General features: G+C 31.9%; 1 protein-coding gene across 6 annotated transcripts in view; it reads left to right on the top strand.

Moving 5' to 3' along the window:
* The window catches only part of ANKIB1 (ankyrin repeat and IBR domain containing 1), a 56,491-nt gene extending 43,336 nt beyond the window's left edge, over positions 1 to 13,155 (top strand). For 2 of the 6 annotated variants that reach the window (XM_070728148.1, XM_070728149.1), the window contains exons 17-20: positions 1,025 to 1,076; positions 8,080 to 8,191; positions 9,405 to 9,538; positions 9,754 to 13,155. In XM_070728148.1, the coding sequence (XP_070584249.1) occupies positions 1,025 to 1,076; positions 8,080 to 8,191; positions 9,405 to 9,538; positions 9,754 to 10,497 (1,042 nt within the window). In that variant the 3' untranslated portion in view covers positions 10,498 to 13,155. The remainder of the gene's footprint in view (positions 1 to 1,024; positions 1,077 to 8,079; positions 8,192 to 9,404; positions 9,539 to 9,753) is intronic. The other 4 variants (XM_070728154.1, XM_070728153.1, XM_070728151.1 and 1 more) reach the window with 4 other exon arrangements.
* Positions 13,156 to 13,788: the final 633 nt, after the last annotated feature.

Genomic DNA, 13,788 nt, shown 5'->3' with positions numbered 1-13,788 from the left:
ATTTTTGCTACTTTAACTGTGGTCTCATTCTTTATAATTCAGAGCTACCCAAACTTATATTTATAAAATGGACAATTTATTTGTTTAATGAATAAATTTTGTTCTTATGGTAAATAATCATACTAAATCAAATATTTTATACCAAATTGTATATTCTATGCATTCAATTTATTTATTTTATGGTAAGCCGCCTAGGGTCACATATGGGCCACTATATAAATAAATGGGAAAGTAGTACTTTGAAAATTGAAAATAGAATTGAAAATAGAATTACACATGAAAATTAATCGTGATGACAGAGAAAATGTGGTGCCTTTTTAAATAAAAAGCACAAAAATATTTTTAGCAAGGTTAATGTGTTCATCTCAAACTGATTCACATAAGAGAAGATTATTTCAACCGCTCATTTTCGGCACAAGGCATAGAAGGTTGAATTGTAATTTTTGATGTTTCTGTTTCAAATATTACATTAGACTGTCAGGTTCTCAATGTCGTCATAAGTCAATTCTAACTAAATGTGCATGGTATTAGCAGAAAATTTCCTCCATGATCTAAAGATCCTTGACCTTCCTTGCCTTCAAGAAAGCAGGATGTAAAGCTGGATATTACTGAATTGTTTGGTTCCATTCCCTCCTCTCCCACACCATTATAATTTGTTCTATTATTATAATCCTTGCTAACTACCCAGTGTCTTTATTGTGGTAGTCAAGAAAGTTGAAATGATAAATAAATAAATTATAAATGTTGCTGTTATTATAGGAAATAGTATTAGCACTAGCCACCCCATGCTTTAACTGAAAAGGTTGGTGGGATTGGATTGAGTGGGATGTTTTGTGTTCATGCAATGAATGAATGTTTAGATTTATAATTGAAATCCTGACCAACTTTTAATTTTCTTGGCTTATTAACGCTATTAAAATTATATAAATAGCTAATTAGCAAATAGCTTTTCAATTGTCTGGTTGAGGGGAAATTGTTTATAGTTAATTCTGTTCTTCAATAACGAAGTATGTTTAATTTATAGCTTTGCTGGTGGAACATGGGATTGGGAATATTTAGGATTTGCATCCCCTGAGGTAATTTTTGTCATTTTTTGTTTTATAAATTTACTTATTACAGAAATGATTAAGGAATTTCACTTTGCATGAGTAGCTTCCCAATGTTGTTGCAAATTGTTCAAAAGTTTGCAAGGTGTGGATGGGCTTTCTATTTTTTGTAGCTTTACAATGCAAGGATTTCCCCCCTCCCCCCTATCCAGTGGTGAATAATATATAACATGAATTTCTGTCCTTAAGGGTTTGATCAGCGCCCTGGTCTTCCAGTTTCACAACATCTGTTTGAGTTCTGGCAGGAGAAATGATGATAATTGTCACAACTCAACTAGAATTTTGAACCTAGTTAAACAAATGAGACCAATTATGTTCCATCCCTTGCAAATCAAGTTCCCTACTTCCTCCTGATTGTTAGAAAATGAAAGCTGTAAGTCAGGTTGTCATGGCAGAGCAACCTTGCCAACAGTGTACCACAAAACAACAGTCACTTATCTGGCTCCTCTATTGAGTTTACTCTTTAGCTATGTTATTTGGTACATCATTTTCAGTTTTTTTTCTTTTTAATGCTTCTAACTTGGCTACGATCTTGTAGTTATAGGTATTTCCAAATCTTGCCTTTTAATGAGTGCAAATATGTTCCTGTAACATCATTTTTAACTTTTTTCTGACCAGGCATTGGATCACAAACAAAAAGCTAGATGTAACATTGTAAAGGTTTAGCTTCCTTTTTACACCAGGGATAGATAGATAGATAGATAGATAGATAGATAGATAGATAGATAGATAGATAGATAGATAGATAGATAGATAGATAGATAGATAGATAATTTATATTTATATAAGATTTTTATTTTCCTTTGTACTCTTGGTAACTTGCCCATAAAGTTGATACTCCTATACAGAGTTCACATAGGAAACACCTAGGTGGAAAGTCAACACCTTTTATTTCTTTTCCTTCTGTCCTACAGTTTTCTCCCTTCCGTTTTCCCGCCTTTGTTTTCTTATTATTGTCTTATATATTTTTGTCTTTTATATTATATTCAGATAAACTAATAAAATTTTTGAAATACAGGAAATATGTAGTGCTGTGGAAGATCTTTTGGCCAGAATGTCTTTATCCCAGGATATATATCCCTGGTGCTAGTTTCTACCCTTCTCTAGGCAGGTATTTTTTTCCCAACTGCAAAATAAGTAATTGCATCTGGATTTTTCTTCTCAAAGAACAATTGTTTCCTCTTGTTTTTCTTTGTGGATGAGAATTGTACAGGTCTCTCTTTTTTTTTAATCTTTGAAATGTTTTTTTAAAATTATTGTTTACTCTGTGTGCAACTTCACTTCATTCCACCCACACCATTCAAGAGATTGCAGAGTTTGTGGCATATAAAATAGCCTTCAGAAAGTATTCTGACAGTAAACAATCTCTCTGTCTTATTTGTCTGGTGTGCTTTGCCACTACTTAACTAACCAAACAAACAAATAAGAACGCAAGCAAACTTGGAAGATTGTACTTCTGAAAATGGGGATGGGTCATTTATTTATTTATTTATTTATTCATTCATTCATTCATTCATTCATTCATTCAACTTTTATGCTGCCCAATCCCGAAGGACTCAGGAAGGAATCATGATTATGGCAATCTCTTCTCAGGAGTTGTAACTGGTAATATTTATTTAGGAACTAAGCATTTCTTTCTTTTTCATAATTTTATTGAAAATTTAAAAAATGAAGATCAAAACTAATACTAACTAAAATAAAGTTATAAGAATTCCTTCTTATAACTTTATTTTAGTTAGTATTAGTTTTGATTTTCATTTTCAGGAGATAGAAATCCTTTATCAAAGATTTATAAGTATAAATTTACCTTTTTTCTAAAGCCTTGATATGACTTCTCTCTATAATTTCATGTCTAATCATAAAAACCATAACTATATGTTCATTTTTTCTATTATATGCAAAAAGACCATAAAGAATTTCTAATAAACAAGAAACATGATGTCTTTTCCCTAATCAAATAAATCAGTTTGCCATTTCAGTAAGTTACATCATCTTCATGAACCAATCTTTCATTGTATTACTGAAAGTTTATAAAATACAATAATCCGGATGTACTTACCATATTAAAAAAAATCAGTTCTGAGACATTTTGCTACTTTTTGTTCCTCAATTCCAGAAGAAAGGTTTCCACTCTGAATTGTACCTTAAACTTTAAAATTCTCTGAATAAGTGTATTTGAATGCAAAATTTTCTATACTTCCACTAAGCAAGATGAAATGTCCTTCTTATTGTTCATATTTCCAATGTAGTTTTGAGGTGCCTTTATTCGCTCTAGACAATTTTTTCGGATGAAAAAGTGAGTGCTGCTAAGAAGGCTTCCAAAATCAATATAAAGTTACCTGCAAAAGTCCCTAACTTGTTAGATATTTTAAAATATTTACTTCCTCAAGGAAGTAAATATTTATCCTATCTTATAATTATCCTGTCTTATAATTCAGTATTTCAAGAATCAAAATAAACAAGATAGGAGAGAGTAAACATGCCCGTCCTGTTCCTTTCTGTATCCTTTGATATCCATTAACAGTTATTCATGCTTCCTTTGAAGTATAAATCATTCGTATCCATTCTATAAAGCTTTTTCCAAAGTTCTTTATTTTACAAAATTTTGAACAAGAACGCCACATTAAAATTATTCCAAAACTTTGAACAAGAAGGTCCAATCCAAAGACTACTACACAAGGACTACTACAACCAAGTGGCTTGTTTTTCATTATACCAATATTTCAAAATGTCAATATTGTCCTTGAACTGTATTTTAAGTAAAAATCCATATTTATCCTCATGAATAAATTCTTAAAACTTACTTTTAATCTGCCAGTCAACATTGTTGTAAACAGTTTTTACTCATTATTCAATAATGATTCAACTTATACTTCCTTGTCAAGCCACATTTTCATTTTGTTTAAAAACTGAAGGACTTTTTTTTTCTTTATATAGTTCATTTTTATTTCCATTTCCCTGTTAACATAGATAACAATCATTGTAAACTTTTGTTTTGTTGAGACATACTTGCCTTGTCTGGAAATTTTTTTAATTTTCTTTTTTTTCTCCTTATTATCCAAAATGGCTTGTGTTTGCTTCTGTCTCTTTTTTGTTATTGTTTTGTCTTATTATGTTGTATAAAATAACTTCTGATAAAAGTTTTGCTTTTGTCTCAAACAACTCTTAAATCAATTATTTTTTAACAATCGTCCACTATTTCCTATTTTTATAGAATTTAAGAACTGGCTTTTCTTTCACAAGTTCATAGGATTTTTATCCAAAAAAAGTCTTTGGCAGTATCCCTACTTTAGAAATTTTAGTATAGTAGCCATATCATATCTATCTTTAAAAAGCATCTTGTTTTTCAGAAAAAGTAGATATATTCTCCTGAATTGCTGATTCTGTCTACATATATAACTGAGCCACAAACTATCCATCAAATGAAAGAAAAAGTTCATAATTTGCCTTGGATTAATTTTAATGTTCTTCTCGGACCTTCTATCCAGTTATAGGCAGACCATTCTGGAATTGAGCATTTCCAAGCAAGTTGCAAGGATGATGTTTTTAAATAATCTCTGGTTGTCACATCATCAGCAATCCTGTTTTCCAGTATTTTTCCCCAAGTCTAGAAGATTCATTTTCATTGCATTTAGAGAAACAACTGATAAAATCTAAATGGCATTTTTGAACAGAAAGGAAATGGATAATTATTTTTTAATATATTTTTAAACTGTATAGATATACCAGAGAGCAGGCTAGATTTCATTTACCCTTAAAAAGCAAAGCTTCAGCCCCCTGTGGTTTTAACAATAATGGCCATTTTTAGCATTTTATAGTCATTTCTGGGAATCCCAAGAGTCAGTGATTTCACCGAATGGCAATAACTAATTTCAGTTGCTGCAAAAATTAGATGTTCTTACTGAATATCAGCATTTTAGCATTTTATCACAAAAGATTATCTCCTTAGTATTGGTGAATTATTCCACTGATTTCAAAGGAAGGGATGGAAATTTTGGCTTCAGTTTAAAAGGCACCATTATTCATACATGTAGCCAACTGGATGAGGTAGTCCACTTCTGATCTTTTTTAGGGACTTCTGAATTACTTTCTACAGTCTATATTTCACTATTTCGGTATTTAATTTCACTTGTTTTTTGAGAATCTTTTATTAAAAGTTATGTAATAGTGGCTATTTGGTTGTGAACCCTTGTGATATAATCACCTTATTTCTACACTATAAGAATTAAACATATTGATTTTATTTAAAGTATCTTCACAAACTTGTTTCTGTTTCCTTCCAACTATTTGTCTTACCTGCTTCATATTCTTCTACATCATACCATTAGATTTTTGTATGGATTGTATTCTTTCGGCATATTCATATGCTACCAAAGTTGGTTAAACTTACATCAGAGCTTTGCAAAGTGACTTATCTGCTACCTTGCAAGCAGAAATCATCTTACAGAAAGTTTTTCCAAACTTGTTTTCCTTTCATTGAGCTTAAGTACCTAAGTACCTGCTTGAATAGAACCTACATTGTTCATTCAATATGATTGGGGGAGGGGGGGATTACAGAAAATATTTGAAAGGATGGTGCTCTTTTATACATAGGTGTTTGGACATACGATTGTATCTCTGTTGATGTAAGCTTGTTACTTAGCTTTACAAAAGAGTATAGATTAAAAATACTGATTGCTTACTTCTGACTGTAGTTCTTCAGATATGTGAAGTCACTCAGCTATTATCACCTCTACTGACTTTTGATACGAACTCATTTTTTTTCAAGGCCTGATTCAATTTTGGGAAATTAAAATAACAGGTGGAAACTATGATCAAATGTAATCTATTTGGTGGTGAGTGCTTCCAGCAAAAAAGACAGTTGCAACGCTTACACAGTTCCTATGATAGGAGCATTATTCACATGTGTCTAAGCATAATTGACTGTGCCCTTTTATCTTTAGCATTTTGTTTTTGATCTGTGCCTTACAACTAGCACCATCATTTCTATGAATGAGTTCATCACACTGTTGCCAGATAGCACAGTGGACTGAATAAAAACTGGAAAAATGAACAGCGAAGAAGCATTATCTATGTAGCTATGAGAACCCAATTAGTCCCAGCCTAATGTGTCATCAGCAGATACAAAAGATTACAAAATGAAAATGAAATTTAAAAAAATAAAACTTGCTAATTCCAGGACATAAAATATAAATATGAAAATATGAAGCTACCGTAATTAATTGTGGGATAGAGAGGAAGGGATTTTTTTGCCTTATTCAATCCTTTCTTTAGGATTGTTTTGTGATTTATATAATTGCATACTTATGCATATTTCATTTTTATAGTCACTGGATAGCATTATGCTTGCAATAGTTTGCTTCTTATATTCAAATAAACTGGCTGGCTTTCCCCCCCCAATAATTAAATGTTTGCAATAAAACATTTTAATTATTTAAAATCAGTGAATTTTATTTGAAGTTTGCACTGCTGTATAACTGGTACGAGAGAAATTAATGATTTTATTTTAGAATTTGCCTGTTTGTTATATAGTGCTAAACAATGAATTTATTACTTAAATTAAGTTTGATCAATATTGAAGTAAGATAAGAATATTTTGAAAAGTGGAAGCAAGCTAGTAAAAAAAAGTCACCCTAGAAGTATTCAATTAAAAGTTTGTCTAGTTCAGAATTCTTATCATTGACAATTTTTCCCCAAGAAACTCATCTAAACTATTTTGTGCATTTTCCTGACAGCATCTGATTGTGTTATTAGCTAGAAAAAAAAATAACATTATAATTTACAGTTTTTTCAACCCCCACCCCCATCCATTAGCCACTACTGTCTGAATTGATCAAAAACTAAAACTAGTTGTACCTATGTGAAATATATACTATTTCTGGGCAGTGAATGAATATTAATGATACGATTAAAAAATAAAAAATAAAGAATACTTATTAATTAAGACTAGGTGTACAGTATTTTGAAAGTATGATGGGCTGCAGATTTCTGTGGTCCTTCAAAAATAAAAAAGGCAAAGCCAAAAAAAGTGACTCTGAAAATAATTCAACTATTACCCTATCTTCATTTTGAACAAAAAATGTTCCAGGATTTCACAGAACTGTAAGTGAAGAATTTTTTTTTTCACATTACATGATAAGCAGTTGATGGAAAATATGCTAATTAAAGAAATTGAACATTGAACATTTCAAAATATGATTGATCCGTGACAATGGGTTTGCTAGAATGCTTAATCCAAGGGTATAATATATCATTTGCTAAAACTGTTGCAGGTTATTTTGGTAATTAACTCATTAAAAAAAGAACACTTGAAAGACTGAACTAGTAGACTTGCTGAATGTTTTAACAGAGACATTATCAGGCAATTTTGTTGGCAATACTTATTTTATTATACAATTAATAGAAGGGAAACAAAAGTCTGCTCATCTATTCTACTACATTGTTATCCGTGCTTATAAAAAAAGAATATAAAAAGAGCATATAATATCAATTTCACTAATGCAGGTTCAGTGTTTTACATTGAAATCTTATTCCCCAATGTCGAATATGTCCCCAACCTTTAAGAATATTGAATTTGGAGAGAGAGAGAGAGAAAGAGAGAGACATATACACAGACGAACACACACAATTATATATAAAATAATATGTGCATATATTAAACTAAGTTGATTAGTCTAAATCCATAACCTTGAAATACTCATAAAAATGCAACCAATCATGCAGCAGTAGCAGCTTCATTGATCTATTAGCTAAATTTATTTAGCAAATTTATGTATTTTTGGAGTTTTATTTACAAAAACTGCATGGTGTTGGTTGCTACTTAGTTATTTACTTTTTATGAAACAGGTGATTTTATAGTGCATAAAATCACAGGGGGTATTCCCCCCCCCCCCCCCATTAAGCGTGCTGTTTGTTGTGTTCCAAATATATTACTGCATGCTTCCCTGTATTTTGTAACGTTTGGTTTATGCAGGAATATGCTGAATTTCAGTATCGGAGGAGACACAGACAACGCCGACGTGGAGATATGCAGAGTCTGCTGAGTAATGCTCCAGATCCTGATGATCCAAGTGAAAGTACACTAGGTAAAAAAAAATCTACACTATAGAAAAGGAAAGTTGCTTCCTTTTAATCAACTTTTATTTAATCAGAAGTTTAATAGTGGGCTATCATTCAGTTCTTTTTCAAGCAAAGTGATTCATTAACATGATTACTTAAGTCCTCAAAAGAAAATTGAAATATTTAAAAAGAGGTACCATATTTTTTGATTTTCAAAATGAAAATTAGAGAGACATAGCAGTATGCTTCACAAATGTAAGATTCTCAGAATTTATTAGATTGCATAAAGATGGAAATGTCATTTCATCTTCCATAATAAACTGAGAATTAGATCACTTTTCTCCTTTCTACTGTGTTAGAAAAGTATGAAGCATCCTTCATATCAAATGTGTATCTTGATATTTTAGAAATGTGTCTCTTTATTTTTATATAACATTCTTAAAACTTAAATAAGAAATAGAGCCATCTTTAAATTTTAAAAAATAGACATAAAGGAAAAAATAGAAAATAGAAAAAACAAGAATACAAACTAAACTCCCAATCAACAACATAAACTGAAAGAGAAAAGAAAAAGAAAAAATAAATCTACCTTACATTTTATCAATAATCACTGGTTTACTCATACAATACTGTCATGTAATCAATATGAAATGTTGTAAGTATCACAAAATCTCTGATATAGCACATAATGCTTTATCCTTTGCTTAGTAGAAAATGCTATTTTTCTAAATTCTGAAATAATACTATTTATATAATAATTAATATTAAATACAAAAATAGAAGATACTAATTGTCCTTTTCTAGAACAGATATCCAACAATCATTCCCTGACATCTGAAATAATACCATTTCCAATTTCTTCAAGTCACCTTTCAGTTTGATGTAGTTTAGTGAGATCTAATCTTAGGCATAAAGACAACTGAGTGACTTTGAGTGACTCTCAGCATTAAGAAGAAAGTGTTGGGGAAATAGAAAATCTTGCCAAGAAACCTGGAGGAGCTGATCTAAGTGGTCACCATGTGTTTGAATTGAAGGCATTCCCTCTTATTAAAAGAATATTTGCTAGGGGTATGTGTGTGTGTGAGAGAGAGAGAGAGAGAGAGAGAGACAAAGAAAGGGAAATGTTCTATAGCATCACTACAATTCAAAATTCCTACAAAAAACATGGATTAAAAGTGTTGGGAGGGGGAGAGAGAAAAGTAAGCTCCTTATATTAATTTGTAAATTTTCCTTGAGCAGACACTCAAGAAGCTGGCAGTAACAGAAGACACGGTAATTCCATGGTGAGTTCAGCTTCCATGAGTATTCTTCACAGCTCTTCTCTTCATGACTATACTCCTGTTAGTCGCTCTGAAAACCAGGATTCTCTGCAGGTATAATCTTTTTCCTTTACTATTTTATTTCTTTAGCTTGTTATCTATCTATCTATCTTCTAACTTCATCAGCTTATTAGAATATATATATATATATATTAGTTATGGAACTGACTACATAATAGATTTCAAATAGAATCTTAGCCGAAATAATCATTATTGATTATACTGGCATACAGTACTTAGGCATTTCTTAATTTTGATATCTCTTATAGGCTCTGAGTTCCTTGGATGAAGATGATCCAAACATACTTCTTGCTATTCAGTTATCATTGCAAGAATCTGGCCTAGTTATTGACGATGAAACTAGAGACTTCCTGACTAATGAAGCTTCATTAGGAGCAATAGGTACTTCTTTGCCTACAAGGTTAGACTCTGGCCCAGTAAACGTAGAAAATCCAAGAGCAGCTCTAAGTAGCACTGAACTTTTAGAACTTGGTGATAGTCTGATAAAATTAAGTGCAGACAGTGATCAGTTTTTGACAGACCATCTTAGCTCTCGCACTTTCAATAATACAAGAAGTGGCTTATATTCAGCGTCTGGTGAATCTGACTCAGGTAGCCAAGATCTTAATATAAATGAAAATCTCCTTGGAAACATAATGGCTTGGTTCCATGACATGAATCCTCAGAGTATTGCACTCATTCCTTCCGCAATTACAGAAGCAGATGATGATTCACAGCAACCCAGTATGGAAGAGAGGTTAATGGCGCAGCCACAAGACAGACAAGATCTTCTAGAGGAAAATGCACTTTCTGAGGATGCATTAAAAAATGAAAGCAGAAGCACTCAAAGAGAAGAAGGTGCTACTGCTGCCGGAGACGTTAGCTATGGAGAAACAGCTCCACAAAGTGAAGACGCCTCCAGAGACACGAGCAGCCAAATTGTAAATTCAGATGTTTTACGTCAGACATCAAAAACTTCAGCTGAATGGGCTGAACATGTGCATTTGGTGTAATCACAAAAAGTATGGGGTGGGGCGGGGAATGAATTGTTTGTGGAGCCAAAATGATTAGGCAATTATCAGTGGTACAGTATATAGTGGAAACTTTGACCAATCCTAGCAGAGATCAGTTTTTACCTGAGGTGTAGAAAATGGGATAAATAGAAATTTCCTTGGTGTTCTTTATTAAGCTTATTTGAACCTTTCAGGGAATTTCTATTGCATTGGACAGTAAAGTGGCTTGCTTGTTTGGAGGAAGCTTGTACTCCATGTTCCTAACACAATGTATTATCTATTTAGCCTTAGGCTGATGATCCTTAACTTGAAAGTGGAGATTAAAGGCTTCCTTAGTGAGTCATTTAAAACATTTTCTCCTTTTTTTCTTATTTGTCTTATCCTTTAAAAAGGTTTAGCACTAAAATTATGCCTTGCTTTCCCCAATTAATCAGTAATAGTATGAAACTTTTCTAATTAGAATAAATTTTTCATGTTTATGTATCAGTACAGATGTGCCAAACCGAGCAGCAAATCAATATAAAAAATATGCAGTATTGGGTTTTTTTAATGCTCTTATTTTTAAGGATGTAAGGAACACATAAACATGCACAGTAACATGCACATGGACATATACACATATAGCTTTTTTCAAATTTTACTCGTATTTATCACCATTATGATTGCATTAATATTATTTTATCTTAATTAAATCTAATTCTGCTATTAAAGATAGTTATTTTAAACAACCAAGATGGTTCAGTTGAAAAGACATTTTAACACAAGTGCAGTCTTTTCTTCTCATTCTCTGCATTTTGAGTGCAGTTCCTTTGAGCAGTAACATTTTGCAAAACAATGAAGTCTGCAACTTTCTGAAGCTAGAGACCGTCTGCTTGCCCCCCTCCAACCTAGGAAAGATTAATAACATCACAAACAACATATTACTGTGCCTTTGCCTAAGCTAAATATATAGTTGACACAGTTAAATGAATATTAGTTATCTGTTCTGGAGTATACAATGGTATGCTATGAACTGCAGAAACCTCCATAAAACCACTCATGGCCTTTCCTTTCCACTCAATACCTATATAGGGTATAAGCCTTCCCCATACAGGTATAGCATGCACACCTAGAAGGGTCCCCATAGGATTCCAGAGAGCCTTATTTTTCTCCTCTCCCTAGCCTCTTTTTGTCAGCATGCATTTGAGGGCAGTACAGCATATGTGAGTATCTGTGTGTGCCTCCTATATCCATCCAGCCTACTAATTTGTGTGAGCTTCAGCTGAAAAGAGAGGGAAACACAGGAATAAGAGTGTGTTTCCAACACACACACTCAGCGAAGTGAATGTCAAACTCAGTTGTTCAGATAAATTCCTTGTTTGCAGATATAGCTGCGCGGGGAATACCATACCTTATATGTCAACATTTTTACAGAAATAATAAAACACTACAATGTATTCTTTTCAATTGCACAATATTCATTTAGTGTATGATTGGTGTTTCATATTTTGTAAAACAACAATAACAACATAAAACCTTCCCTAATGGTGTCCTACTGTGAAGACAAGTTTTGTTGAAATTGGCTTAAAAACATCAAAACCTCATTGTAAATTAGTGAAGCAGATTGTAATTTTAACTAGAAGTAATTGTTTTAAATTACTGTTTTGCTTGCAAATAATCAAAGTCTAGATTAACAGAAGCAAAATGAATGAAATGCTACATTTCTTTTTGTTTGACTTGATACAAAAAAAATCGGTTATGTCTGATACAAAAAATTGCTACTGATTGTGTACAGTAAGGTATTTTGATGGCAGAAAAGGTATATATATATTGATTACTGTGTGTTACAAAAAAGTGTTAAAACCTTCATTTAAGCATAACTGTTGGGATCTTGCAGTCCCTGTGGCTCATAAAATTAAATATTAACTATTTAATCCATTTTTAAAAAACTCTGTTTCTTGACATTTATTTGGAAGGAGTAGTCTGCTTCTCTGTTATTATACGCTGTACATCCATTATATTTTTAGCTTGGCTTCTAATTGCCCTGTCTTGAAAGTATTGGTGTTGAATCCCTTTTTTTAGCCTTGGAAAATAATCTCTTTAAAAAGCTATTACAGAATCCTTTCTAACTTAAAATAGATCTTGACAGTATCATCACTAATTGGTCTTACATATTTTAAATACACATACAGCTTCTTTGAATTTTAATTTCAAAATAGAATATCACATGGTTGTGTGTATTGCATTAAGATGTCTTGCAAAGCTAAGAGAAGATATGTATGAGTGCTTTCTGTGATGATAGTGAAATTTGTGGGTTCTGGTTTTCTGTAACTTGGTTTAAATTGTGAAGTATACTCCATTGTTAAATTTATTCTGAGCATGAAATTTAGCATATTAAATTTGTATTTTCTTGATACATTTAAAATTTAAGACCAGCCCCCTAACTGAATTTAGAATTCTGAAAGAAAGTTTGGCAAGCCTATTTTGTAAACCAATTAATTTTATAAAGAAAACAAAACTACTATAATCTTGAAAATGGTATTTGCACTTTCATAGTATATACTTGATACATTCCCACTTTATATACAGTAGGATATTACAACCGTATAGATGTTTGGCCAAATGAATGCTATTAATAATATGTACAATTTTTAATTAAACATTTATTACTTAAACTAATTCCTTTTATCTCCTGTATTTCTTTACCAAATATTGTTTTAGATGAAAGAAAGGCATTTGGAATTTTTAAAAAGCTCACACTGATATGCAACACTGGTACGCTGCCCTGAATCGCTTCGAGAAGGGCAGCATAGAAGTCAAATAAATAAATAAATACATACACAAACAAACAAACAATTATGATTTTCTAGTAGAGTGTTTCACTAATAACTCTTACGCTGCACAGAAGTAATTTGTTCTTACGTAATTTGTTCTTACGTAAAGTTGAACATTATCTGTAGTACAGGTAATGGACTTACAATAAATGGACTTATAACAATTCATTTAGTTACTGTTCAAAGTTACAACAGCACTGAAAAATATGACTTATAACCAACTTTTACACATATGACTGTTGCAGCATTCCTATGGTCTTGTGATCAAAATCCAGGTGCTTGGCAATTAATTTACATTTATTATGGTTGTAATAGTCCCCTTTTGCAACTTTTTGACAAGCAAAGTCAATGTGGAAGCCAGATTCACTTAACAACCATCTGACTATCTTAACAATTGCAGTGATTCATTTAACAACTGTAGTTAAAAATGTTGTAAAATAGGGCAAAATCCACTTAATAACTGCCTCATCAACAGAAA

Source organism: Erythrolamprus reginae, chromosome Z (assembly GCF_031021105.1).
Source record: "Erythrolamprus reginae isolate rEryReg1 chromosome Z, rEryReg1.hap1, whole genome shotgun sequence".
Classification (NCBI taxonomy): domain Eukaryota; kingdom Metazoa; phylum Chordata; class Lepidosauria; order Squamata; family Dipsadidae; genus Erythrolamprus; species Erythrolamprus reginae.
Note: the sequence above shows the minus strand (reverse complement) of the source record. Positions and strands in the feature narration are given on the sequence as shown.